We start from the raw sequence: 26,022 nt of genomic DNA on the forward strand, positions 1-26,022 counted from the left end.
TAAAACTTTGAAAGGCCCAGTGTGGTGCCAGACACACAGGAGATGCGTCCAGAGGTGCAGACCTGTTTATTAGTGGTGAGGCTGGGTGAGAGATGAGCTATGGAGTTCTCACAGCCATACAGGCTTGGTGCTACCTGACTGCCCAGACGACAGCCAGTTTTCGGAGGATCAGGTGCCCCACTAGGTTCAGGCTTGATACCTGCCCCATCTATACATTGTAGCTTTAGGGGTTAGCCACAGAAACGCAACGGCTCATACTCAGGCTACTACAGCCAGAGGGCAGGGCAGGGAATATGCCCATGGCTCTGGGCCAGCAGGAGAGATCTGGAACCTCACTGAACCTTTAGCCTCCTTGGCTACCCCTGATCCTGCCTGCACTCGCACCCTGCAGAGCTCAGTGTGGAATCTGGAGGTGCACAGGCCATAGCAACATTACCAACCAGAGGCACGCAGGTCATGTACTGCCAAGGACACGGGCAGCTAGTGACCCACTTCAGCACAGAATCCAAGTCATCCTTGTGGCTCTCCTTGACTTCTGAAGGTCTCTGGTGTGTTCTCTGTTGCTGATACCCACATGGTCTTCCTTGGAGTCTTGGTGCTAGCTGCTGGGGCTCTCAGACTCTCAAGGCCCCCTACCACCTGATGCTGAGGCCTGAGTTGGTCTTCTCCACAGCGTGGTATTGCGTGTGCAGCAAGCGGCGGGTCTGCTCGGATTCCTCACCTTGCAGCCAGTGCTGGTACAGCTCCTGGACCCCAGGTGCATCTTCGGGTGCCTCGTTCCTCACCATGCTGTACAGTCTTTCCACTTGCTGGAGGAGCTCCTGGCCTTGCATATCTGGAGCCTTGAGCTGGCCCCCTCCATTCAGGCAGCCTGTGGCAGAGCACAGGGCATGGTGGGAGGTCAGGTTAGCCCCCTGACTCCCGGGGGGTGGGGAGGGGACGTGCCCCCCTCCTGTCCAGCCCCTTCCACCTCCCACTGGCGGCAAGCTGCTGTGCGATGTAGGAGGAACTACCTGAAGGGCAGGCCATGACCTCCACGTAATGGTAGGGACAGCGGCCTCGTTTCAGCTTCTGTACAAGGTTCTGGATGTTGCGGAAGCCATAGGCCACAGCAAAGCGCAACAGCACCTGGCCTTCCCTCTCTAGCGTCACCTCCTGGAAGTCCTTGTTCCTGAAAGTGTAGAGGGCTTGTGAAACTGCACATTGCCATGCAAAGCTGTCCCTGCCCAGGTGCAGAAGCCTCCTGGCTTTGCTGCTTGCAGGCAGGGGAGGGATGATGGAGAAGGGGTACAGCTTGCATCCATGGGCCCACCCCGTAACCTCACCCCCAGGTGCTGTAAACAAGCCAGGCGCCTGCTAATTCTGGCTCAGGGTCTCTGCTGAGGAGACTGAAGCGAGTGCCCTGGCCTGCTTGCTCACACCTCGTGCTCATAAGAGGAGACACACTTGTGCCAAGGGCTCCAGGGGTCTTCCCCGCAAGTTCACTTCAGCGCCTGCCCCACTAACCTCATGGGTTGGTAGGTAACTTCAGCCACATGGATTCCAAAGAGCTCTTGGGCTGCGTGCCGGAACACATGCTCCAGGTAGCCTCCTGAGCCTCCACCCCGATGGCCGGTGAGCTCCTCAGCAGACGCATTACTGGTTCTGGGAGAGGGGCGGGTCAGTGCAGGAGGCTGGGGCTCAATACAGCTGAGGTCTCTTGTAGCCAGACCTTAAGAACTGTTCTTATGGTGGCCCTGGGAAGCTCAGGTGGCTTCTAGAGCAGGCTCTGCTTTGACACTGTAACTCAGCCACTCTTGGGCCCCAGCCAGGCTGTGGGGAGGTCTGGAGTCGGCCAGGAGGCAGCCTGGGTAGAAAGGAGGGGACAAGACACTGCCCCACCCCACAGGCAGCATCTGATCCCAAACAAACGTTCTCAGTCCCCACCACCAACTCACAAGCCATCCAGGGGCACAGGCTCCAGCTCTGAGAGTGAGACTCCTTCTTCTTCCAGCAGCCTAAAGACTTCTCCTGCAGAGGACCAGAGCACATGCTCAGTTGGTCTCAGAATGCTGAGAGGTCTGTGTTCCCAGAGGGACACTCAATCCTGCTTGTGGTGGGATGCTGAGTCCAGCCAGCCTCTGCAGGGCCGGTGGAAGGCACTGTCTGCAGCACTGTAAAGGGAGCCAGGGCTGCTCTGCCAGTCCATGGCAGGTGGCTTAGCCTCCCAGTTTATTTCTTAAGTGGAAGACGGGCTACTCCACTTAGAAGTGGGGGTGAAGATAGGAGCCACAGGGAGCAGACTTGAGGTATTGCCTGCCCTCAAGACTCATTTCTGAACCAGCAAGGAGTCAATACTGGGTCTCCATTGGTCACAGGATCCTGGAGGCACTGAGGGACGTCCCTGCTATCTGCTGGACTCTAGTGCTTGGCTCTAGGGGAGCCCTGTAGACAGTGGGGGGTAGAGTTATGCATGGTGACTCCACCTGTTGTAAGGACACAGTCCACATCACGGGTCTGGTACTCCTGGTTGAAGAAGTCAGGTCTGGACGCTTCTAGCTTTTTGTCATAGCAAGGCATCACAGTCACATGGTAGATCTTGTCTGGAGTCAGATGCTACAAAGGGAGTACAGAAAGCTTCAGTCCCATCTAAGCCAAGCTCCGAAGTGGCCCGACTGAAATGGGAGGCAGAGATGGCTGCCAGGCAGGCCGTGTGCACTTATTCACACCCACTGGCCATCACGTGACCAGGGTCACATTTCCTCCCCTGCTTCTGTCCCTAACAGCCAGTGGCAGCAGAGGAGAGAGAGGCTCTCACTGCCTTTGAAAGGAAGAAGAGGTCACAGTGGGAACAGCATGGACTCGAGGGAAGTGTGGCCATGCAATGCCGAGGGAATACACAGGACTGATGCCAGGGCTGGTGGGTTCAGGTACTACGGAAGCCAGCTCCCTTCCTCATCCTCCGTCAGTGGCTGACTTCAGTCTGGGTCTGGGGAATCACTAGAAATGACCTCAGGTGAGATCTGATTTGTTCACCCAGCAGCCTGTGGGGTGTGCTTCTAGCCCGTGGTCTCCTGCTCCCTAAACGTGGAGTCTAGCCAGCTCTAGATGTGAGAAGTGCCTTTATCTCAGAACTGGGCCCCCTGATGCCTGACCAAAGACAGCCCAGGCAGTAACAGACCAGCTGAGCAAGACTGATACTAAGGCCAAGCTTATTCCACTGGCAGCTACCATTAGGTTTCAGTCACCGAGACACCTCCAGAAAGTGCCATGGTCACAGGCGAGGGATCAGTGGCCAGCCAGCCAGCAGGTCATCTCTCACTCCTGTGTCAGAGCTGGCCACTCCTCATCATGTTACCCGGGGATGCACAGTCCTCTTACCTGTTGCTGGGCAAAGAAGTCCTTGACCAAGGAGCCCATAACCTGCTGTGGGGACCGGGCTGTGCTGATGTAGGGGAGGATAAAGTTGCCGTGTGTCTTCTCGGCATAGCAGATCCAGCCTGAGCCAAAAGGAACAAAGAGGTCTGAGATGTGCACAGGGCAGGCCTGGGGGTGGTTCACAAACAGCTGTTCTCCTCTTGGCAGTGACATGACATTCTGGGGGTGGACCGATTCATAGACAAAATTACTGTGGCATTAAGACATTCCTGTCATCACTGTCACGAGGAAGGCTGGCATCTAGGTGATCACCAATGGGAACTGGTGACTACAGGTGATGTCCTGGGCCTTAGGCACCTCCTAGGTACTGACATTTCTACGCTTCTCTCAAGATACCCTTCCCCATCATTCCCATTTTTCCTTGTCAAGCTGTCAGTATACCAAGTCCTAACTTCAATTAAACAGCCACACAGCCATGGACATACCTGGGCAGGCAGAAGCCAGCATGGGCAAGACCTCTCTGGAGTTGGCTTGCCCTCGGAATCGCTGCACAAACTCTTTCTGGCTCTCCAAAAGGCTGAAGTTCCTTGCAAAGGCAGTATCGAAGACAAAGTGTACCCCTGGAAGGCAATGGAAGGTGAACATGTGCCTTAGCCTTAATCATGGCAAAAGCTAGCAGCTGAACACCTCTGTCCTGAGTGGGGCAACACAGTGTCACCGCAGCATGCCATTTCTATGGGGGCTTTAGGATGCACTGTACAGCACCTGCTGTGTAGATGACCCAAGAGCTGTCCAGTGGCCCCACCACTGGCCCATAGCGAATTCCTAAAGAACATACTCTCCTTGGCACCATCCTGAATGTGTTTAAGTCTTTCACACCAGTAGGGTTTGGCCCCTAGATGCTTTGGCCTCCTCCTGTTCAACCTGTGGTGCTGTGGTGCGTACAGAGATCTCAGCCTTATCCAACAGCCTCCTCCTTATGACTACATCCCCAAGGGCTACACTGTTGGCCACACTGCTGCACCCCTGCATGGGCTGTGCAGACATGTCTCTGCGTCCTCTCAGCCACAGTGAGATGTTGTAGACGTCTGCCTGCCTTCCCTAAGCCAGAAGCCGAAGCTCCTGCACAACCCCAGTGGAAGACTATGCTCCTGGCTCTTCGTCCTCCTAGGACAGGGAACTGTCCTGGGGTGATGTGGGACTGGGTGCTCTTCTCTTCTCAGAACCACCTGCTCCCCTGCTGTTTTTTCTTAGGACCCAGGGGACTGAGGATGGCTTCTAGTACCACAGCAAGGGTCAGACCTCATGACACATATGTGTCACGCAAGAGCATGGAGTGCTTGCCTATCAATAGGTGTCCCCTGCAAGACTCCTGGTCATGGGGGACAATAAGTTGCCAGGTCACCTAACAGGAGCAGCATTCTGTGGAGGTGGCACCATGAATGCCCATGCCACTTCCCCCGGATGGGCTTGCTGGTCACTCCGGTACTGGGACCCCAATTTAGCAGGGGGCTCTCAAAACACCCATGTCGTCCTCCACCCCAGCTCCTGGCACAGAGATCAGCCAAAGCTGACCCAAGGCGGAACACAACAGATGTGACACCGTGCCTGAGAAACAGTCATGGAGCCGGTAAGATGGCTGAGCAAGGAGAGGTCCCCGCTGGCAAACCTGGCGACCTGAGTTTGATGTCTGTACCCAGTAGTGGGAGGAGAGAACCAAGTTCAGAAAACGGTCCTGTGGCCCACACGTACAATACACACACCCAAAGTAAATATGTAAACATGTTAAAAAAAAAAAAGTAAAAAAACAAAAAACAAAACCAAACCAAAAAACAAATAGTAACTGAAGCTGGGTACAGTAACACATATCTGTAATCCAAGTAACAGGGAAACCGAGGCAGGAGGAGTGTCTGAGGCCAGCGTGGACTACACAGTGAGTCAAAGCCAACCTGGACTACACAGTGAAGTCAAGGCAAGCCAGGGCTACAAAGTGAGAGCCTGTCTCAAAAACCAAACACACACACACAAAACAAAACCCAAAACCAAAGCCCCAAGACCAAAGGGGGCATGTGCATGTGATTCCAGCGCTTGCTAGGTGAAGGTAAGGGGATCAGGTCCAGACCAATCTCATCCGAGACCTAGTTTCCAAAAACCAAACACTAACCGCAGAACCCGAAAGAATCAAGTAACTGTAAAAACACCCAGGGAACGGGTGACAGTCAACGGAAGGACCAAGTGAGGACTCAGGTGGCTTCTCCCCTAAGGTCCTGACCTCAGCCATCAGAGTGAAGCTTCAGGGTGAAGTCACTCAGGAGAGTGCCCCTGCCGTTCAGTTCAGGGTGAGTGACAAGTGCCTGGGGGTGGGGGGAGCCCCCATGCCAGCCGCCCTCATTCACCCAAGGTTCTGCACCTACCTAGTTTTTTGAAGAATGAAGTTAATTTCTTGGCAGTGTCTGAGGGATCCAGCTGAAACCTGGCAGCCAGCGATGCTCTGGACTGGGGTGAGACAGAAACAACCACCAGCCGCTGCTGACCGGGAGCTGCCACCTGGAATGCGAGAGTCTCTGGCTGTACAGATGGCCAGAGGCCAGCCCCTGCAGTGAGGCACCACAGCCGGCCATGTTGACACTCAGAACCCAACCCAAAGCCCCAGCCCCAACACTTAGTGTCGGAGGACACTGACAGGGGAGCCAAGAAACCTAAAGACGGGGGGAGTCGCCGGACGCCAGGTGGGTGGACCACCTGAGTGTCCCCTGATGAAGTACGCGCCGTAGGCTGCTGGGGCTGGTCCCCGCTGCTCACCTTATTAGCATCCAGAACCTTCTGCAGCTCCTCATGACTCTGCTGGGTGATGAGCACCGTCTCTGCTGAAGTGACGCAGCCACTGCATGCCAGGCAGTCATTCAGGGAGACCTTGGCCTTCTCCAGCCTCTGGGTTCTTCCATCCTGCGGGTGAGCAGAATCTGGAGCACAGGGTCTTGGGGGCAATGGGCAGGACATTCATTCCGAGTAGCCTTTTTATTGTTGTTTTTGTTTTTAGAGACAGGGTTTTTCTGTGTAGCCCTGGCTGTCCTGGAACTTGTTCTATAGACCAGGCTGGCCTCCAATTGAGAGCTCTGTCTGCCTGCCTCTCCTGAGTGCTGGAATTAAAGGCAAGTGCCGCCACCACCTAGCTCCAAGCAGCCTTCTGATGTCCACTCACACCAACAACCACCAGCGTGAGAGCTGCCTGGGTTTATTAGCCAACCACTCTTCATTTTCAGCTACCTCTCCTTTTTCATCACAGTAGAGTAAACTCAGCCTGAGCCCTTCAGCTCTCCTACAGAAGCAGGAGTGGTCTGAGCTAGGGCCAGGTGAGCTACAGGGGTCCCAACTGACCAGAGGAGTAAGGCTAGAGGGTTAGAAGTCCCTCAAACTGCTCTCTGAGCCCGTGCTGTACACCAATGTCCCAACCTGAGGTTAATCCACGCCAAGAGACCCAAGGCCCACAGGCCCAGGCTGCAGCAGCACCGTAAAGATGAGGCCTCTTGTCCTTAAAGTACAGCCCAGTGGCAATGGGCACCTTCCTCTGTCCCTCCAGCCATGGGGCGGACCCTTTGTGAGAACCAGGGTCTCCTGGTGCACTGGGGTCTAGCTGGTGCTATGGTGTCACAGGGCCACTGTTGTGGACAGACAGCTGGCCTTCTCTGTCATAGCTTTATCCTGCTTTTCACTGTTCACAGGGATCTGAACACTCATTCTCAAGGTTCCTCCAAGGTTCCTCCCCTACTCAGTGTTCCATGGCTGGGTATCACTTCTCCATGCGGTGGTACATGGGATTTTAAAGGGATTCCTTAGAGTACAAAGGGCAGCTAGTTAGGGTTAATTTTCATTTAAAGAAGAAGAAGGAGGGGCTTGAGGGGCCAAACCAGAAAATCTTATGCTACTGGAAGTAGGGGCAGGGGAAGGTGGGAAGGATCTGCCACCTCCACAAAAGGGCCCCATGCAGCACAGGACAGGCTGGCCACTCAACCTGGGCAGCCCTACTCACCCTCCCAGCTCCCCGTGGTCAGTGACTGTGACCAGTGAGAGATGCAGGGAGTTTCAGGGCGGCCACGTCTGTGACTGGATGAGGCAGAGGAGGTATGTTTCAGATCTGCCCCCCAGCACCCACCCCGACCAGTTCCCGGCCTCCAGCAGGGACACAGTGAGACCTCTGGCTCCTTACTGGGTTCACTTGGAGGTAACTCCCATCATCTTCGATGTGGATCTTGGCGATGCCACTTCCTGGCTTCTTATCCACCTTCACAGGCTTGATGCAGTTCTACACCAGGAAGAGACCCCAAACCAGGCTCTATTAGGGGAAGGTAACTCTGCAGGATGCGGGGCCTCAGGGCTGGCTGGCTGCTGCACTGAGTGAGGCTCACCACCGAGGCCAGTCCCACCACCTCCTTGCCACCGAAGCCATGCTGAGCTCTGGCTGACCACCCTTTTCTGTACAAGGTGAGGATATCATCAAGGTCACTCACCCTCCAGGTCCAGATCAGCATGAAGACTGGCGCTAACTCTCTATGCAAGCGAATGTCTGCAGAAACCCTGACAAGCCCGTCCTTCCTAAGGGTTAGAAGTCCCTTGACACACCAGAGGCCAGTGTGTCAAGAAGCCATGGCCAGACAGGCATGCTTTCCTTGGGAATATCTCGGAGGTCACCTCCAACCCACTGCCACGGATGAAACTCCATGCCTCTCCCCTTCCCCTGACACCTCCTGTTGCTGCCTCCAGATCCTTGGTGGCCTTCTAGGAGATGGCCTTCCGGATGTCCAGTCCCAGGCAAGATGCCCAGTTCACCCTGCCTGTGCGGCAGCTCAGCCTCTCGTCTATGGGTCATGGGACTTGGCCACAGACCTGCTAGCTCTGGGGACAAAGGAATACCAGGCAAGGGCACCAGCTCCTCTTTCAGCTGTGGCTGTCTGGAGTCCCCTGTACCTTCCTCAAGGTAAGGCCAAGAACATTAGTGGCCAAGTGGGCATCTCCCGTCCCTTCAACATGGTCCCTTCCGTTCAGATGAACAAACTCTGAGAGGGGGTGGGAACGGATGTCTCACAAGTGTGTGGAGGCTGTCCAGCCCCAACCATGTCTCTGCATCACCAGCTAGGTGACACTGGGAACCCCCACTTTTCTTGTAACATTACGTCTTCCTGTCACCCCTAAATACTCCCATAGCTTCTGGAAATCCCTCCTGGACATCTTGGGGTCCAGGAGCTGGCTGCCCAGCTCTCCCTGGCCTCAGTTGTCAGTGTTGGTAAGAAGGGAAGCAGACTGACTGAGACCCTGGGCCCCAGGTCGGGTCTCTTGCTCAGGAAGACACAGGTGGGAGAGGTTTCCCGCTGCGCATGGCCAAGCCCGGTCCCTCCTCCGGCGCGACTTGCCCTCGGCCGGCCCACCTGAGACGGCCCGATGAAGTCATCCAGGTCGGTCAGCTGTAGTACCCCACTGAAGGGCGACGCCATGACAGCCTCACCGCCGCTGAGCGTCGCCCGGGGGTGTCGCAAAATGACACCAAACGATCGGACTGTTCCGCCACTCTGCCGGAAAACGCAAATTCCGGCGCATGCTCATTTCTCCCCGTGGGTAAGCTTTGGAAAGGGTGCGCGCCCTCTGCTGGAGGCCTTGGGAGCTCAGCCCAGCGGACTCAAAGGACCGAGTTCCACAACGGTCCGTTTTCTGTGCCTCCCTTGGGCTGTGGTGGTGTATGGGGGTAGTGTAGACAAAGAATGCAAAGAATGAAACCCTAGAGTCAGAATCTCTCCCGCATCACACAGGGTGGAAATCCGGGTCTCATTCATCATCTTGGTGCAGTACCCAAGCAAGGACCCAGATACAGTGCCTGCATCAGGAGAACATATTATTTGCAGTACAACACAAAATTAACTTTGGTTCACGGGAATGCTTTGGAATGGGCTTACCAAAAATGAGATGAACAAGTGCTGTTGAGATTTTAAGACAGGAGTGTGGGAAAACATTTGCAGAAGCAGGTTCTTGTACAGGTCCAGGACCAAAGAACAGTTCCTGTTTGTGTGGGGAGGATTCTAATGCCGGAAGGAGAGTGGTGCAATCTCCCCTTTCCCCCGATCCTATAAGAACAAACAGAGTGGAGGGCTGACAACATGTGAGGATTATCCAAGGCCCACCGCAGATATACAGCAGAAGAGCCCGGGACAATAGAAAGAGCTGAGTCCTGACGTTGGTGATCCTGATGACATTACAATCTGTGGATGTGGATGAAGCCAGTTACAAAAGACCACATGTGTGACATCTTTTCAGCAAAATGTCCGGAACAGGCAAATGCATAGACTGAAAGCTGACCTCAGGTGTTGGAGAGAAGGTTTCCGACCAGGGTGGTAAAAGTCTTTAGGAATATTGTGTTGTCTTTTTTTTGAGATAGGGTTTCTCTATGCAATAGTCTTGGCTGTCCTGGAGCCCACTCTGTAGACCAGACTGGCCTCAAACTCACAGAGATTCGCCTGCTCCTGCCTCCCGAGTGCTGGGATTAAAGGCGTGTTTGTGATATCAAAATGTCTGTTAGAAGGGTTAGAATCAGGCTGAGGAGATGACAGGTGATAAAGTTCTTGCTGTGCAAACAAGAGGAACTGAGTTTGACCCCTAGCACTGATGTAAAAACTGGCCACGGTGGCATGTTCCTGTGATCCCAACACTGAGAAGGTGGAGATGGGGATTCCTGGGGCTTGCTGGCCAGCCAGTAAGTAAAGACGCTTGCTAGCAAGCCTCATAACCCGAGTCCAATCCCCAGGACCCATGCAGTGGAAATAGAGAACCAACACTGACCACATAGACACAACATAGCAGAAATGCACCCATACACATATACGTACATTTTACAAAAGAAAAAAATGTACTAAAACCCATTAAATCCTACATTTTTCTTTGTTTTCCCCTCCTCCAAACAGAGACTGTCACTGAGTAGCCCAGCCTGGCTTCAGACTCTTAATCCTCCTACTTAGCTTTCTGGATACTGGGGTTACAGGAGAATCCCACCCCTCATAGTGATTTGCACCCTTTAGATGGGGCAATTGTACAGCATGTGAGTATCTTAATAAACCTATTAAAGACAAGGTGGAGTTATAGCCAGGTATAGTGACTTATGCCTATCATATGCCTGTCACTCAGGAAGTTGAGACAGGAGGATTGCTTCAATTAAAGAAAATTTGAAGCCGGGCGGTGGTGGCGCACGCCTTTAATCCCAGCACTCGGGAGGCAGAGCCAGGCGGATCTCTGTGAGTTCGAGGCCAGCCTGGACTACCAAGTGAGTCCCAGGAAAGGCGCAAAGCTAACAGAGAAACCCTGTCTCGAAAAACCAAAAAAAAAAAAAAAAAAAAAAAGAAAATTTGAGTCAAGAGGTGGTGGCACACACCTTTAATCCCAGCACTCAGGAGGCAGAGGCAGGTGGATCTCTGAGTTCGAGGCCAGCCTGGGCTACAGATCGAGTTCCAGGACAGCCAGGGCTACAGAGAGAAGCCCTGTCTCAAACAAACAAACAAATGAAATAAAATAAGTATTTATGGGGCAGGAGAGATGGTGAACTATTAGGAGTATAGGCTGCTCCTGCAAAGAACCTGGGCTGGGTTCCCATCACCCACATGGCAGCTCACAAGTGTCTGAAATTCCAGTTCTTCAGGGAGCCAGTGGCTTCTTTTGACCTCTGTGGACACTAGGTATACACATGGTTCACATACATAGATACAGGCAAAATATTCATGTACATAAAATAAAAATAAAAGAATCTTAGGAAACGTATTGGACTGTGTGCATGCAAACAGGAATGTGTGTCAAGACAGGCGCTGGCCATTATGAGGAGTGGGAGCACCTGGGTGTCAAAGGGCAACTTTGTAGCGCTGGTTCTCTGCCTCCCACTCTGTGCCTTCCAGGGGGATGAGCTCTGCTTGTCAATCTGGCAACCTGCTGAGCCATCTTGTCCTTCCAATTGCTAAAAGTTTGAGGCCAGCTTGTGTTATGCAGTGAACACAGGCTAGCTAGGACTACACTGTAAGACTTTTAAACAAACGACCAACCAAAGGGTGGAGACGGAAGGCTCAGTGACTCCAGCTTCTGGAGTGGCCTTCAGTCCAGGACATCCAGTCTCACGGTGACATGACTGTCACCTACAAGAGACCAACAGAGTAAGTTGAGGAGTTTTGCTTATTTCAGTACCTGAGGACCAGAACTCAGCTTCCTGTATGTTGGGTAAGTGATCTCTTCAGCTTTGGGGCTAGTTCATAAAATAGGACCACGGTTTCTGATTCTCTCTCTCTTACACACACACACACACACACACACACACACACACACACACACACACACACACGAGGGGAGGCTTGTCATCCCCTCAGACATCTTTCATTAACTCATTTCCCTGTGGGCACTAGCTCTGTGCAGATGTCAAGGCCCCGGGTCCCCGAGCTCCTATTTTGCAAATTGTTTCATCATCATCATTAGCTAGTATTTACCATGTGCTTCCCCTGTGCAGGTCCCTAAGCTAGACTCTGGGAACTGTAGGGTTTACAGACATCAGGGAGGGGAGGGGAGGACACAGGGGCAGCCAGGGACACCGAGAGAAACCAACTGGGCCTCAGCTGCGGGGACACTGTGCCCCAGTGTGGCATTCCTTCCCTTGGACGCCCCAGGTTGCCCTGGGTACTCATGGACCTCTTTTGCCCACAGGTACCAACATGCCACCCAGTTGGGGGAAGCAACTTCCTGTTGCCCATGTGGTGCACACTGAGGCTTGCCCATCGCCCTGTCTCTTCCCTTGATGACGCTTGTTTCACCATGTGTAAGGACGTGCCACATGTTAGTACCCCGAGGCTACTGTGACAGATGACTGCAACTGGGTGCTTAGAACAATGGAAGTTTATTTTCCCAGCTCCGGACATGAAAAGTCTGACATCTGGGTCTGTGCAGCGTTTTCCCACCCTCCCCAGACTGCAGGGTAGAGATTTTCCTGCCTCTCCCACTTCCAGGGGTTCCGGGGGGCTCCCCAAGCTTGTGAACACATAGTTCTAGCCTCTGTTTTCACGTGATCACCTCTACATGTCTCTGAACTTCTCCTGCCAAACTCCTGTCACTAGACTTAGGGTCTAACTTAGTCAAAGATCACCTCGAGACGTTCGATGTCACCATACCTCGTGGGAACAGACGGTGGACTGGTTTTCAACTTGATACAAACCAGAGTTACCTGGGAAGAGAACTCCCCATTGAAGGGTTGCCACCATCAGGTTGGCCTGTGGGTATATCTGTGGGGTTATTTTCTTTACTAATGATGGATGTGGGTGGGCACAGCCAACTGTGGGCAGTGCCACCCCTGGGCAGGTGGTCCTGGCTTGTATAAGAGAACAGGCTGAGCAAGCCTTGGAAAGAGAGCCAGTCAGCAGTGTTCTTCCATGGTCCCCGCTTCAGTTTCTGCCTCCAGGCCTCTGCCTTGAGCTCTTGCTCTGACTCCCTGGGTGATGGATTCTAACCTGTAAGATGCAATAAACGCTTTGCTCCCAAGCTGCTTTTGGTCATGGTGTTTTATCACAGCTACAGAAAAGCAAGTTAGTCCCGAGGGGAAGTGGGAGACAGCCTAGAGCTGGCCCAGTGTGCCTGGCTCTGTAATGTGGGTGTAAAAGGACCTTGGGGTGGGGGCGGGGCTGGGTGATACACCCACAGATGATCTTAACACTCTGGGGGCTGAGAAAAAAGGACTGTGAGGTCATCTTGAACTACACATCAAGACTAAAGTCTAAAAAAATGGGTTAGATAATAGCTCAGTTGACAGTGCTTGCCTACCTGGTATAAAACCTGGGCTCAATCCCTAGTACTGCCTACTAGTACTGCCTACTAGTACTGCCTACTAGTACTGCCTACTAGTACTGCCTAAACCGGACATGGTGGTACATACCGGTCACCTTAGCACTTGGGAGGTGGAGGCAGGGAGATCAGAATCTCAAGGCCATGCTCAGCTCCTTAGCAAGACTGAGGCCAGGCAGGGCTATAATACATGAAACCGTGCCTCAAGATAAGTAAGCAAGTAGATGAAGGGCTGTGAGGAGAGCGCACCCAGAGGGAGACATGAAGAATGGGCAGAGGCGCGTGTGTCTTCTTCCACACTCCCTCCCACGCTGTGCTTGAAGATCCTGTGCTACAAAATCCAGAAAGAAGAAGTGGGGTTCCCCGCTTCAAGCTGCACTTGCCTGTGGTCTCCAAGGCCCAAGGGATACACAGGTGCTTGTTGCCACTCTGAGGCCCTGCAGGGGTGGCGTGCCTGTGCCCATGGAGCCTCCTCAAGCCGGTTCTCACTCCATCTGTCAGGAGCAGCGTCCGGCTCCTGAGTTTAGGTCCCGAGAGCTGCTAGGCAAATAGATTGGTGGAGGGTGGAGGACAACACATCCCCACCCATGCCTGATTCTGGACTGGAGGTTCCCCCGCACCTGGGTGAGGTCAGGGGGTGTGGCCCGCCTCTGCCTCCTGAGTGCTGGGAGCAAAGGCGTGCGCCACCACTGCCTGGCTCCCCAGCTTTCTTTTTCTCTACCTCTTAAGTGTGTGTGTGTGTGTGTGTGTGTGTGTGTGTGTGTGTGTGTGTCTGTCTGTCTGTCTGTCTGTCTTTGGAGGCCAGAAGACGGATTCTGATTCTCTGGAATTTGAGTACAGGCAGTTGTGAACAGCCCAATGTGGGTGCTGGGAACTGAACTCTGGTCCTCTGAGAGGGCAGCAAGCTCCTTTAACCACTGAGCCACCTCATCAGTACCGCTTTTCTTTCTTTTCTTCATCTTCTTCTTCTCCTTCCTCTTCTCCAAGATTATTTCAGGATTTTGTTACAGCGGCCAGCTGAGACCGCCTCACCACTCAGTATGCTGTGGGTAAATCAGCCTAGGTCCCTGCTGGTTATGGGGTCACCACTCTTCTGTGGGTGGATGGAAGGCCAATGTGTTCCATCCTGTCCCTTGTGACTTAAAGTGTAGGAACTTCCCCATGGGAAAGGCCCCGCTGGGGTGCTGGGCTCCTTGTGAGGGGTGGGCTCCCCACCACCAGTGTGTATTGTGGGCTCAGGTGGCGTCTCCCTCAGTATAGAGATAAAGTGGCCTTTTGTAGGACGACGTTGCAGCGGCGCTGGTGACATTGAGCCCGGACTGCCCTTGTATTCCATCCTACTGAAAACCTGCCTACCTCATTAGAGCCCAGTGTGAAGTAAGACTCGGTGATGGAGGCCGAGCGAGCGGCGAGTTTTATTTGTTGAAGAGAACTACTGTCGGGCAATGAGCACATCATTAGGGGCATAATCAGCACACGGTTTTGTCCTTCTGGGGCTGCTACATCTTGTCAACAGGTGGGATCCCAGCAACGGCCCCGGGGGAGCCGGCACAGGCAGCAATTAGTGGCTAATGAGAGGCCTGAGTGGCTGTTCAACCAGAGCGGTGGCCTGAAGGGGACACGAGCTGGCTGTCACTGTGGATCGTGTACCCTGACCCCAGGCCTCCTCCCAGCTGAGGTGTCTGATTAGGGACGACGGTTCTTTTGTTATTTTCACATTTATTCATTTCTATTTAAAAAGGTCTGTTTACTTGTTTTCTTATTTATGTATCTGTTTATTGTGTGTCTGAGCAAAGATGTGGAGGTCAGAAGATGATTTTGGGGAGTTGGTTCTCTCTCCACCCTGTGAGTTACAAGGACCAAACTTAGGCCATCGGCTTGGCAGCACATGCTTTTACCCACTGAGCACCTCACTGGTTCTATTATTTATTTATCTTTAAGTCAAGTATTTATTTTATTCTAGTTTTTTAATTAAAAAATATTTTTCTCATACAATATATTCTGATTATGGTTTCCTCTCCCCCTTCCAGTTCCTCTCCCACTTCCCTCCCATTTAGATCCAAACCCTTTCTGTTAGAAAACAGTCCCCCAGCCATGCGCAGGCCTTTAATCCCAGCCCTCAGGAGACGGAGACATGTGGGTCTGTGTGAGTTTGAGATCAGCCTGGTCTATAGAGTGAGTTCCAGGACAGCCAGGACTACACACATGCGCGCACACACACACACACACACACACACAAAAACCCTGTCTTGAGAAACAGAAACAAAACAAAAACACAACCTCCACACAAGCACCCCCCCCCAAAAAAAAGATAAAAACAAACAAATCAGAATAGGACAAAACAACAAACAAGGGAAAAAAGCCAAAGAAAAAGCACAAGAAACACATATAGACACACGCATTTGCACACACAGAAGTCCCATAAGAACACAAAACTGGAAGCTGTTATGTATATGCAAAGGACCTGTAAGGTAAGAAAAAAAGCCCCAATTTTATATTATGAGATGAAGAACCTGCCAGGTGGTGGTGGCGTACAACTTTAATCCCAGCACTTGGGAGGCAGAGCCAGATAGATGATCTCTGTGAGTTCCAGGCCAGCCTGGTCTACAGAGTGAGATCCAGGACAGGCTCCAAAGCTACACAGAGAAACCCTGTCTTGAAAAACCAACCAACCTCCTCTCTCTGTTCTGTTCTCTCTTCCCCCCACCATCTTTCTCTCTCTGCTCTCTGCTTTTCCCCAGGCCTGGTTCTTTTGTCCACCCCTCCCCCTTCCTAATAAAGCTCTGATACTTCGCGGGGAGGGGTGGTGGTGGTGCGGGCAATCAACCAACCAACCAAACAAACAAAAAGAGATGAAGAACCTCCAAAGATGAGGTTGGGTTTTTGTGTGACTCCACTGGAGAAAACTAATTTTTTTATTTGCAAGTGGCTATCAGTTGGAACCAGTTTCTAGGTTAGGGATGGGACATGCGTCCACTTCTTTCAGCTCTAGAACCCCATCTGGTATAGGCCTGTGAGGGCTCTGTGCACGCTGCCACAGTCTCTGTGAGTTCACATGATTTAATTTTAAAAATTACTTATACTGATTTATTGTGTAATGTATGTATGTATGTATGTATGTATGTATGTATGTATGTATTATGTAAACACCTGCATGCCACAGTACACATGTGGAGTTCAGAGGACTAAGTATGGGAGTCTGATCTTGCTTTTCACAATGCGGGTCCTGGGGACTAAACTCATGTTTTTAGGCTTGGCTGCAAGCCTTTATCTGATAGACCATTTCATGGGCTCGTTGGTTAGTGTGTGTGTGTGTGTGTGTGTGTGTGTGTGTGTGTGTGTGTGTGTTCACATGTGGTAGACAAAGTATTCACGTTGTCAGGCTGGACTGTCTCACTAGTCCAGTGTTTTGTGTTTCAGCCAGCACCTCATGGAGCCCAGGTTGTCCTAGAACTCACTCCGTAGCCCAAGTTGACCTTGACCTCATGGAATCCTCCTGCCCCAGCCTCCTGAGATTACAGGCGCATGCCACTATACTCAGGCCTCCTGGGGTTCTTGAGTGGCCCGCTCACATTCTCCAGCAGGGCACAGTAGCACACCAATGGCAGCTTTCCTGGATGATGCTCTATGAACGCTGTGGAAAGGGAGGAGGTAGCTGGGGTGGTGTGCAGCTCATCTCTGCTGCAGAACTGCGAGGGGAGAGAGTGCGCGGGTTCCTCTTATCATCGTGTCTTCTGCACACACTGAGCAGGCTGTGTGGGGCGCTGGGAGGGGCACGGGGCACCTCCAGTACCCACAGTAGATGATGCATCTTAGGCCTGCTGGGAGAGTTGCCGAGACCTTTCCTTTGGACAACGTACAGTGGGCAGGAGACCCTGTGGAGGTTTCAGTCGCTCTGCCAACCCCATCTACTGCCACATGGCTCATCCCCTCCCCCCATCCTTGAGAGGGTGTAGCCTGGGCACTGCAGTATGTAGCAGTAGTCTCTGAAGGTACAAGCAGGTCACAGGAGGGCTTCATACTGTTCACCTGTCTCCCCACATCTGGACACTGTGCCTCTACTTGGATTGTTACTAGGTAGTGTGGTCCTTCATTCACCCCTTAACCTCTCAAGGTTCTCTTCGCTGGGACTCAAGGCCTCAATCATCTGAGCCTCAGTGCTCAGTGTCATCAGGGCAGGATGGGAAAGTGGAGGGAGGGGTAAGGGGAGCCCCACTCCTCCTGCTCCTCCTCCTCCTCCTCCTCCTCCTCCTCCTCCTCCTCCTCCTCCTCTTCTCCTTCTCCTCCTCCTCCTCCTCCTCCTCCTTGTTCTTTTTTGGTTTTTCGAGACAGGGTTTCTCTGTGTAACTTTACGCCTGTCCTGGAACTCACTCTGTAGACCAGGCTGGCCTCAAACTCACAGAGATCTGCCTGCCTCTTCCTCCTGAGTGCTGGGATTAAAGGCGTGCACCACCATCGCCCAGTGAGTCCCACTCTTCTTGTTGATCGAGACAGCCCCGCTTGGTCCACATGTCTGCTCTTGGGCCCTGAGAGTACAGAAGAGGCGAGACAATGGAGGTCATACTCAGTATACAATAACCAGATGGGAAGTATTTCCTGTGACCCCCCCAGAAGTCAACACAGCAACTCATCCTTGAAAGAAGGGGGTGGTCACCATGGGGCTGGCACTGTTCCAGGAACTCCTCAGTAGAAAAGAAGACCCCAGAGTATTTCTCAGCCCAGAGGCCACCTGAGGACCACTGCAGGCCACTAGGACATTCCTGCCACTTTTGGGGGACCAAAGTAGATATCTGTAGCTAGAGTTTTCCTGCCTGGCCCACAGTCAGGACAAATCTCTGTCACCCGCCATTCCCACAGCCTCTCAGACCCAACTAAGTAAACACAGAGAATTAATTATATTGCTTACATACTGTATGGCTGTGGCAGGCTTCTTGCTAACTATTCTTATATCTTAAATCAACCCATTTCTATTAATCTATAACTTGCCACGTGGCTCATGGCTTACCAGCACTTTCACATGTTGCTTGTCATGGTGGCGGCTGGCAGTGTCTCTCTGCCTCAGCCTTCCACTTCCCAGAATTCTCTTCTCTGCTTGTCCTGCCTATACTTCCTGCCTGGCTACTGTCCAGTCAGTGTTTTATTTATTAACCAACCAGAGCAACACATTTGACATACAGAACATCCCACAGCAGATATCAGTATCCAAGCTCGGAGTGTGTTCTGCCCCTGAATACCTGCTGCTGGCTGAAGTCTCCCATGAGCCTCTAGGGGATCCTTAGATTAGCTCAGATGCATCCAAACCAGCAAAGCAGAAGCTTGTCTTGTCTACATCCTCAGATGGGCCAAGAGATCACCTGCTGAGGAAGAAGTCTGACCACGAGAAAAAACCAATGAGCAAAATAAATGACCTCAAAGTCATTTTATGGCATCAAAGAGAAGAGGGCACTTGTGCCCAGCCTGGCAGCACACACACTTTGCAGGAGACCTTCCATGCCTGTGGGCACAGAGCTTATGGGTCCCCAACCAGAGGGGAAAGAGAGTCAACAATACCGCACTGTGGGCAGGAGCTGAGAGGCTGAGTTGGGGGTCCCTTCTACATGTCAGAGGGTCCCACCATTCTTTGCACTTGTATACGTGCAATCTGTTTATTTATTTAGGTTTTTTTTTTTTTTTTTTTTTTTTGAGACAGGGTTTCTCTGTGCAGCCCTGGCTGTCCTTGAATTCACTCTGTAGACCAGGATGGCCTCAAATTCACAGAGATAGGACTGCCTCTGCCTCCCGAGTGCTGGGATTAAGAGTGTGCACCACCATTTGCACACAGTCATATGTGTGCAAATTTTATTTTAAAGTTCTGTGTCTACCAGGGCCAAGCCTGGCCCATGAACCCACCAGCTGTTCAGCCTTCTGTAAAGAGCTACCTGGCATCTTTGGCTCTGTTTGCATCTCTTGCTCTGGTCCTGTTACATACTGGGCTTTTAACCCTTCAGATGATGAAAGCATCTTCCCCTATTTGACACCTGCTACCATTGCCAATTTGTCTACCCAATAACCACATTGGTGAGATTTCAACATGCCGTTTGTGCTGGGGGATTTCTTTTTTTTCTCTATTCCTTCTCTCCTATTAATTCCTAAGCTTTATCACGCATGCCTTACAGCCCCACACCTGAAGTGGGCCGAGGTTTGAATCCAGGACCTTTCACATGCTAGGCATGAGCTCTCCCACTGAGGCATCCATCTTCAATGCAGTTGGTACCTGCTTTGCTCATAATGTGAACCAGGGTCTTGCTTTATTTTTCTTTCCATAATTCATCAGATTCTACAACATTGTTTGTCCAATAGGACTGTCCTTCCACAGCTTTGGAGGGTCCTCTTCCTCCTGGATGATGTTTCCACATGAACATGATAATGTGTGTGTGTGTGTGTGTGTGTGTGTGTGTGTGTGTGTGTGTGTGTGTGTAATATTAATCTCTAGTTGGTCCCACCATCTGTTCCTGTCTTAATCACTGTGGCTTCACCTTTTAGTATCTGGTAGCTTGCTCTTCTTTTTAGAATATGAATGGAATATTATTTAGTGTGTGTGTGTGTGTGTGTGTGTGTGTGTGTGTGTGTGTAAGTGTGCACTAGTGTACTTGCACATACCTGGGGAGGCCAGAAGATGGTGTTGGATCTCCTGGAGCTGGTGGAGTTACAAGTGGTTGTGAGCCATCTGATGTGGGTGCTGGGAACTGAACTCAGGTCCTCTGGAAGAGCAGCAAGTGCTCTTAACCACGGAGCTCCAGGCATGCTTTTTAATGTGATAAAATATATTTAGCACAAAACCAACTGTTTTGATCATTTTTTGGCGCATTGTTTGGTGATATTAAGTACTTTCATTATGTCATGTGACCACTCCACCATCCATTTCCAGAAAATTGTCCTTATCCCACAAAAAGACTCTGGACCCAGTAACCAACAGTCCCCCATCATTATCCTCCAGCCTCTAGTGACTTCTGCTGTTATTGTTGCTCTGGATTATCCATTCTATTTAACTAGGACAGTGTGATATTTGTGGGTCTGTGACTGGCAACTTTCTCTGAGCAGAATGTTTCTAAGGCCATCCACACTGTAGCAGGTATAAGAATGCCAGTGTCACACTACACACTATGCATGTAAACACAGACACACATACACTATACATACACAGAGAGACACACACAGATAAATGTCAAATCATTTTTATTTAGAATAATAAAATGTAACAAATTTTGTTTTATGTAATTAGACATCACAAACATTATAAGGCTCAGAAAAATAGTATAATAATTGTATTATTTACTACCTGACAGTCAACCACCATTATAGTCCGTTGGTACTTTTTTTCCTTATCTGTTTTGAGTGAGTTCATGGGATAATGATTTGATACCACTCTTTTCTATGCAGAAGACATAGAAATAGATCATTCAGAGTTCTGCAATGAGAGTGGAGGAAACTTTGATACTGATAGATTCTCCTGACTCAGACTCATGAATGATGTGCACAGTTTCAAAATTGTCCAAAAATTAGTAAAAACTGTATCTTTCCTTCAGAAATGAATGCTTAATGTGAACTTATTTATTAAAAAATATATTTTATACAGGGAAAAAAAAAAAAAAAAAAAAAAAGAATGCCAGTGTCCCCTGGGCTCAGTCATGGCCTTTTGTAGGCTGTTGTCTGTTTGCCGATGGTGATGGGCACTCAGATTGTTTCCAGATTCCCTGAGATAAAATTCATATGCTACATAATCTACTCTTTCAGAGTGCTCAACTCAGTGTTAGTAGTTATGTTGATACTTTCAAATAAGCATCTCTGTCAATCTATATCTATCTATCTATCTATCTATCTATCTATCTATCTATCTATCTATCATCTACATCTAGCTATCTCTCATTTGTTTGCTTGAGACAGAGACTCACCATGTAGCCCTGCCTAGCCTGAAAATCACTATGTAACTCAGACTGTGCTTAAACTCACAAAAATCGAGGCTGGAAAGATGGCTCAGTGGTTGAAAGCCCTGGCTGTTCTTCCAGAGGACCTGTGTACAATTTGCAGCACACACATGGCAGCTCACAACTGTCTGTAACTCCAGGATCTGACACCCTCACACAGACATACATGCAGGCAAAACATCAATGCACATAAATTTATAAAAAAATATAAACAAACAAACAAAACAAAACAAAACAAAAAACTCACAAAGCTCCTCCTGCCTCTACCTCCCACGTGCTGGGATTAAAGGGGTGTACACCACACTCAGCCATCTTCTTCCTGTTGTCCTTTTGTTGAGGCAGCACCTTAGACCACTGATTTCAGACTTTCCTCTTTTTTTTTTTCTTTTTGAGATAGGATCTCATGTAAACCAGTCTGGCCTTGAACTTGCTATGCAGTTGAGGCTTGTTGTCTCTTCCTCCCAACTGCTAGATTACAGGTGTGCACCACTATGACCAACTATTTTTAAAACTTTTATTACTTTATTTCGTGTGTGTGTGTGTGTGTGTGTGTGTGTGTGTGTGTGTGTGTGTGTGTGTGTGTTTTGGGGGGCATGCATGGAGTATGAGTGGAAGTCAGAGGACAATTTTTAGGAGTCGGTTCTTTTCTTCTACCTTAAGGTACCTTAAATATATACAATTATTTATTTACCAATTACATTAATAAGAGTAGGGGAAAATAGGTTTTTCATTTTGTTTTGCTATTTGTCTTTGAGATAGGGTCTTACTATGTAGCTGTGGCCTGAAACTTGCTACATAGACGAGACTGGCCTTGAACTCATAGAGATCCAGCTGCTTCTGCCTCTCAGTTAACGATGTGCACCACCACACCTGGCTTTAAAAAATATTTCTTAATGAAAGAATTAGGGCCATTGAGATAACTCAGCAGGTTAAGGCACTTGCCACCACATCTGACGACCTGCGTTTGACCTCTGTAACCATCTGGTAGAGGGAAAGAACCGACTCCTAAAAATTGTCCTCTGACTTCCACACATACTCCACAAAGAACGATGAGCGTCCAAGGTGACAGGCCAGACTCTGAGCTGACCCATGCACACTGTAGACTGGAATTGAAATGCCACACCGGCCCCATAAATACCTACACTTACTATGCATCCGCTAGTTTATCTTGTGGGTGACATGTGCTCTCAGGTGTGAATGAGAGCAGGCCGGAGGATGCCAGGAAACGACCTCAGGTATGGGTTCCACCTCCCACCTTGTTGGAAACAGGGTCTCTTTGTTGTTTGCACCTTTGTGAGTCAGAGCAGTTGGCCCGTAACTTCCTCCTGTCTGCGCCTCCCACCCCGATATAGGAGAACTGGGATCAGTCTTTGTGTTGAGAGCAGTTACGGGCATCTCTGGCTGTCTTGAAAAGTACAGCTAACTGTTGTCAATCATAGTTACGCAAGGTGCTACAGCCGCTTCCAAGTCCTTCCTCTGCCACCATCCTCTCCTTCTAGCCCATCCCTCCCCTCCCCCCACTCTTCCTAGTCACACTGCTTTAGCTGTAGGAAACAACTCTTATTTGTTGAGATGAAATGTAATCCCCCTCTCCTCCTTCCTCCTTCCCTCTCCCAGGACCCGCGTTGGTCTTAAACTCCAGGGCTCCAGTAATCTTCCTGTCTCAGTCTCCCAAGTAACTGGGATTATAGTAAGTACATGGTATCAACTTACAACAAACAACTTAAACATTCTTAGGTTATTCTTTTTAATTATGTGTATGTGTCTGTGTGGGGGTTATTTACACATGATTTCAGGTTCTTGATGAGGCCAGAGACACGGGATCCCCTGTAGTTGGAGTTACAGGTGGTTGTGAGCCCTCTGATGTGGGCACTAGGAGACAGACTTAGGTCCTCTAGAAGAGTAGTATGGCTCTTAGCTACTGAACCACCTCTCCAGCCTTCTACAAACTTCCTCCTCCTCCTTCATTGTTGTTGTTTTGTTTTTCAAGACAGGGTCTCTCTCTGTAGCCCTGCCTGTCCTGGAACTCACTCTGCAGACCAGGCTGGCCTCGAACTCAGAGATCCGCTTGCCTCTGCCTCCTGAATACTGGATTAAAGGCATGTGCCGCCATTGCCCACTCCTCCACAATTTTCTACGGGTCATGGCTGTTTGTTTATTTTTTGTGTGATGCTGGGGACAGAGCTCCAGGCCCCACTCATGCTAGGTAAATGCTTTCCCATGAGCCTCACTCCTACCCCAAGCCAGACTGAGTGGCATGTACTTTACATGCAGGAGAATTCACCACTGTCACTTCAGTGAGGATGTGTCCCACTGTCATTCAGAGAGAAATGTCATATTTCCTCTGTCACTTTTTCTGAGACACTGTAGCCCAGGCTGGCTTAGAACTCACAGCAACCTGTTACTTCAGCCTCCAAAGTGCTGTGATTACAGGCCTGCATCATACTCCCTGTGGAAACTTCTCTGATCTTTGGATCATTAAACTCAAATGTTGAATTCCAAACATTTGGGATTTTTCTAGCTGGATTACTGACTTCTTCTAATCCTGTTGTAGTCAGAGAGCATGCTCTACAATTTGTTTTCTCTCCTTTCTTTTTTTCTCTCTTTCTTTCTTCCTTCCTTTCTTTCTTTCTATTTATTTATTTATTATGTACACAGAAGAGGGCGCTAGATCTCATTACAGATGGTTGTGAGCCACCATGTGGTTGCTGGGAACTGAACTCAGGACCTCTGGAAGAGCAGTCAGTGCTCTTAACCTCTGAGCCGTCTCTCCAGCCCTCTTTCTTTCTCTCTCTCTCTCTTTCTCTCTTTCTTGGTCTTTTGAGACAAGGTTTCTCTGTTTAACAGCCCTGGCTGCTCTGGAACTCGCTTTTTATCCTAGGCTGGCCTCAAACTCACAGAGATCCATGTGCTGGGATTAAAGGCGTGCACCACCACTGCCCAGCCACACTTTACGATTTCAATCCTTTTAAAGTAGAGACTTATGTAGCGTTCCGAATGTGGTCTGTGTTGGGGAGATCAAGTGTGTGTGTTGTGCTCAGAGCAGTGTGTTTTGCCTCAGTCAGCTGTGCCCTTCTGTACCTGCTGGTAAAGGTCATCCCATGTTTTTGCTCGAGACAAGTTCTCCTTATGTAGCCCAGGCTGGTCTCAGAGTCCAGTCCTCCTGCCTCTGCTTCCTGAGCCCAGAGACTACAGACTGGACTACTGCACCCAGCCTTCTTTGACCTTTAAGCCCCGCCCTTATATTTAAACCCTGTCCCTTATTGACAGTGCATAGTTAAGCCTCCTCCTCTCCCCAAATTCCTGCCAGTTGATGTGTGGGTTAAAAATGTTTCTTTTAGTATCTTTTGAGACAGTATCTTTTTATGTGGCCGAGGCTGGTCTCCAACTTGTGATCCTTCTGTTTCAGCTTCTTGATTGGGATATTGATTTTGTTTTTTAGTTTATGATGGTGAGGACCCAACTCACATGCTTGAGCATGCTAAGCACGCCCTTTCCCACTGAACAGCGTCCTCAGCCCCCAAACGTGCATGAGTGTTTGACCTGTAGGTATGTTGGATGCACATTGTGTATGCCTGTGTGTAAGCAGGGTGCAGAAAAGGGTGTTGGATCCCCCAGAACTGGGGATATGGACAGCTGTGAGCACCACATGCATGCTAGGATTTGAACCCAGGTCCTCCACAAGAACAGCAAATGCTGTTAACCACTGTACCATCTCTTCAGTCCCCTCACCCTGCCCTGTGCTTCTACATTTTTTAAAAGTTAAAAAAAAAACGAAGAGGATAATATTGGTGACGCATGAAAACTGCCCCTGAATATACTTTAATTGGCACACGGTTGTGTCACCAATAAGGTTTCATGACTCTGCTCCCACAGCCATGGAGTGGAGCTGAAGGGCCGGGCTCCCTGTTTTTCTCGACTGCCTGATGTCCGCTGCAGGTCATTCAGAAACACCGACGGCTGAGGCCACGTGTTCTCATTGTGAGATTCACGTTCTTTTATTACCGAGGCTCATCATGTGTGAGGGGGAACCTGGCTTTTTGGTGGACCGGACTGGCAGCGTCAGTCAGAAGTGAGCGCTTGCCCAGCCGGCAGCAGGCCCCAGGGTTCCAACCATAGCGACATAAAACAAACACCCATCAGACGGCAAAGTACTGCGTCTGGGATGTAATGAGACCACAGCTGCTGTCATCACAGGAAATGTTCCCACTCCACCGGAAAGCTAGTCAGAAAAATTAGAAAGTTTAAAAATAGAACATATTACCATAGCAGAATATCTTCACAGAAATAAAAATTAAAAAAGAAAACAAGGCTACAACCCAATGACATTCATTTGTAAGTCAAGCGAGAAGTCAAGCTGGATTGCAACATTTGAGGAAGCCGCTTCAGAAGAAAGAGTTTTGTTTATGAATATTTATGTCAGAGCAGCTGTTCTGAGAGAGAAGGATGTTGGGAGCAACTTCAATAGCGCGTTAGAGGAAGCTGGGGAGCTGACTTGGAGAAGCTTCTGACAAGCCTGTGGACCTGAGTTTGATCCCCAGAATTCAAGCAATCCCAGCATTGGGGAGGCAGAGACAGCCGACTGAAACAGTGAGCTCCAGGCCAGTGAGAAAACCTGTCTAAAACAAAACAAAACTAAACTAAAAACCCCAAAAAGGCAGGGTCGGCAAGATGGCTCAGCTGGGAAAGGAGTGTGTGGAGCCTGAAAAACTGAATGCGAGCCCTGAGAACTCATGGTTGAAGGAGAAAGCTATCACACAAGTTGTCCTCTCTCACACGTGTGCTGTAGACCACACACACACACACACACACACACACACACAGAGTCAACTATAAAATAAGCAAGTAAGCAAGT

The 26,022-nt window shown here is 50.2% G+C and overlaps 1 protein-coding gene across 2 annotated transcripts; it reads right to left on the reverse strand.

Annotated features, from left to right (window-relative positions):
• Positions 1–49: 49 nt before the first annotated feature.
• Ciao3 (cytosolic iron-sulfur assembly component 3) lies at positions 50–8,895 on the reverse strand. Of its 2 annotated transcripts, XM_037201499.1 has the most exons (12): positions 8,781–8,886; positions 7,866–7,950; positions 7,565–7,660; positions 6,160–6,303; positions 5,772–5,904; positions 3,843–3,977; positions 3,361–3,479; positions 2,466–2,595; positions 1,938–2,010; positions 1,507–1,644; positions 1,014–1,171; positions 50–871 (listed from the first exon to the last, which is right to left on the reverse strand). In XM_037201499.1, the coding sequence occupies exons 1-12, from the start codon at positions 8,801–8,803 to the stop codon at positions 633–635; spliced, it is 1,473 nt and encodes a 490-aa protein (XP_037057394.1). In that variant the 5' UTR covers positions 8,804–8,886; the 3' UTR covers positions 50–632. The 2 variants fall into 2 exon arrangements, with proteins under 2 accessions (XP_037057394.1, XP_028710401.1); XM_028854568.2 differs by lacking the exon at positions 7,866–7,950 and having other exon boundaries at positions 8,781–8,895.
• Positions 8,896–26,022: the final 17,127 nt, after the last annotated feature.

This window comes from Peromyscus leucopus, chromosome 8b (assembly GCF_004664715.2).
Source record: "Peromyscus leucopus breed LL Stock chromosome 8b, UCI_PerLeu_2.1, whole genome shotgun sequence".
NCBI classification, from domain to species: domain Eukaryota; kingdom Metazoa; phylum Chordata; class Mammalia; order Rodentia; family Cricetidae; genus Peromyscus; species Peromyscus leucopus.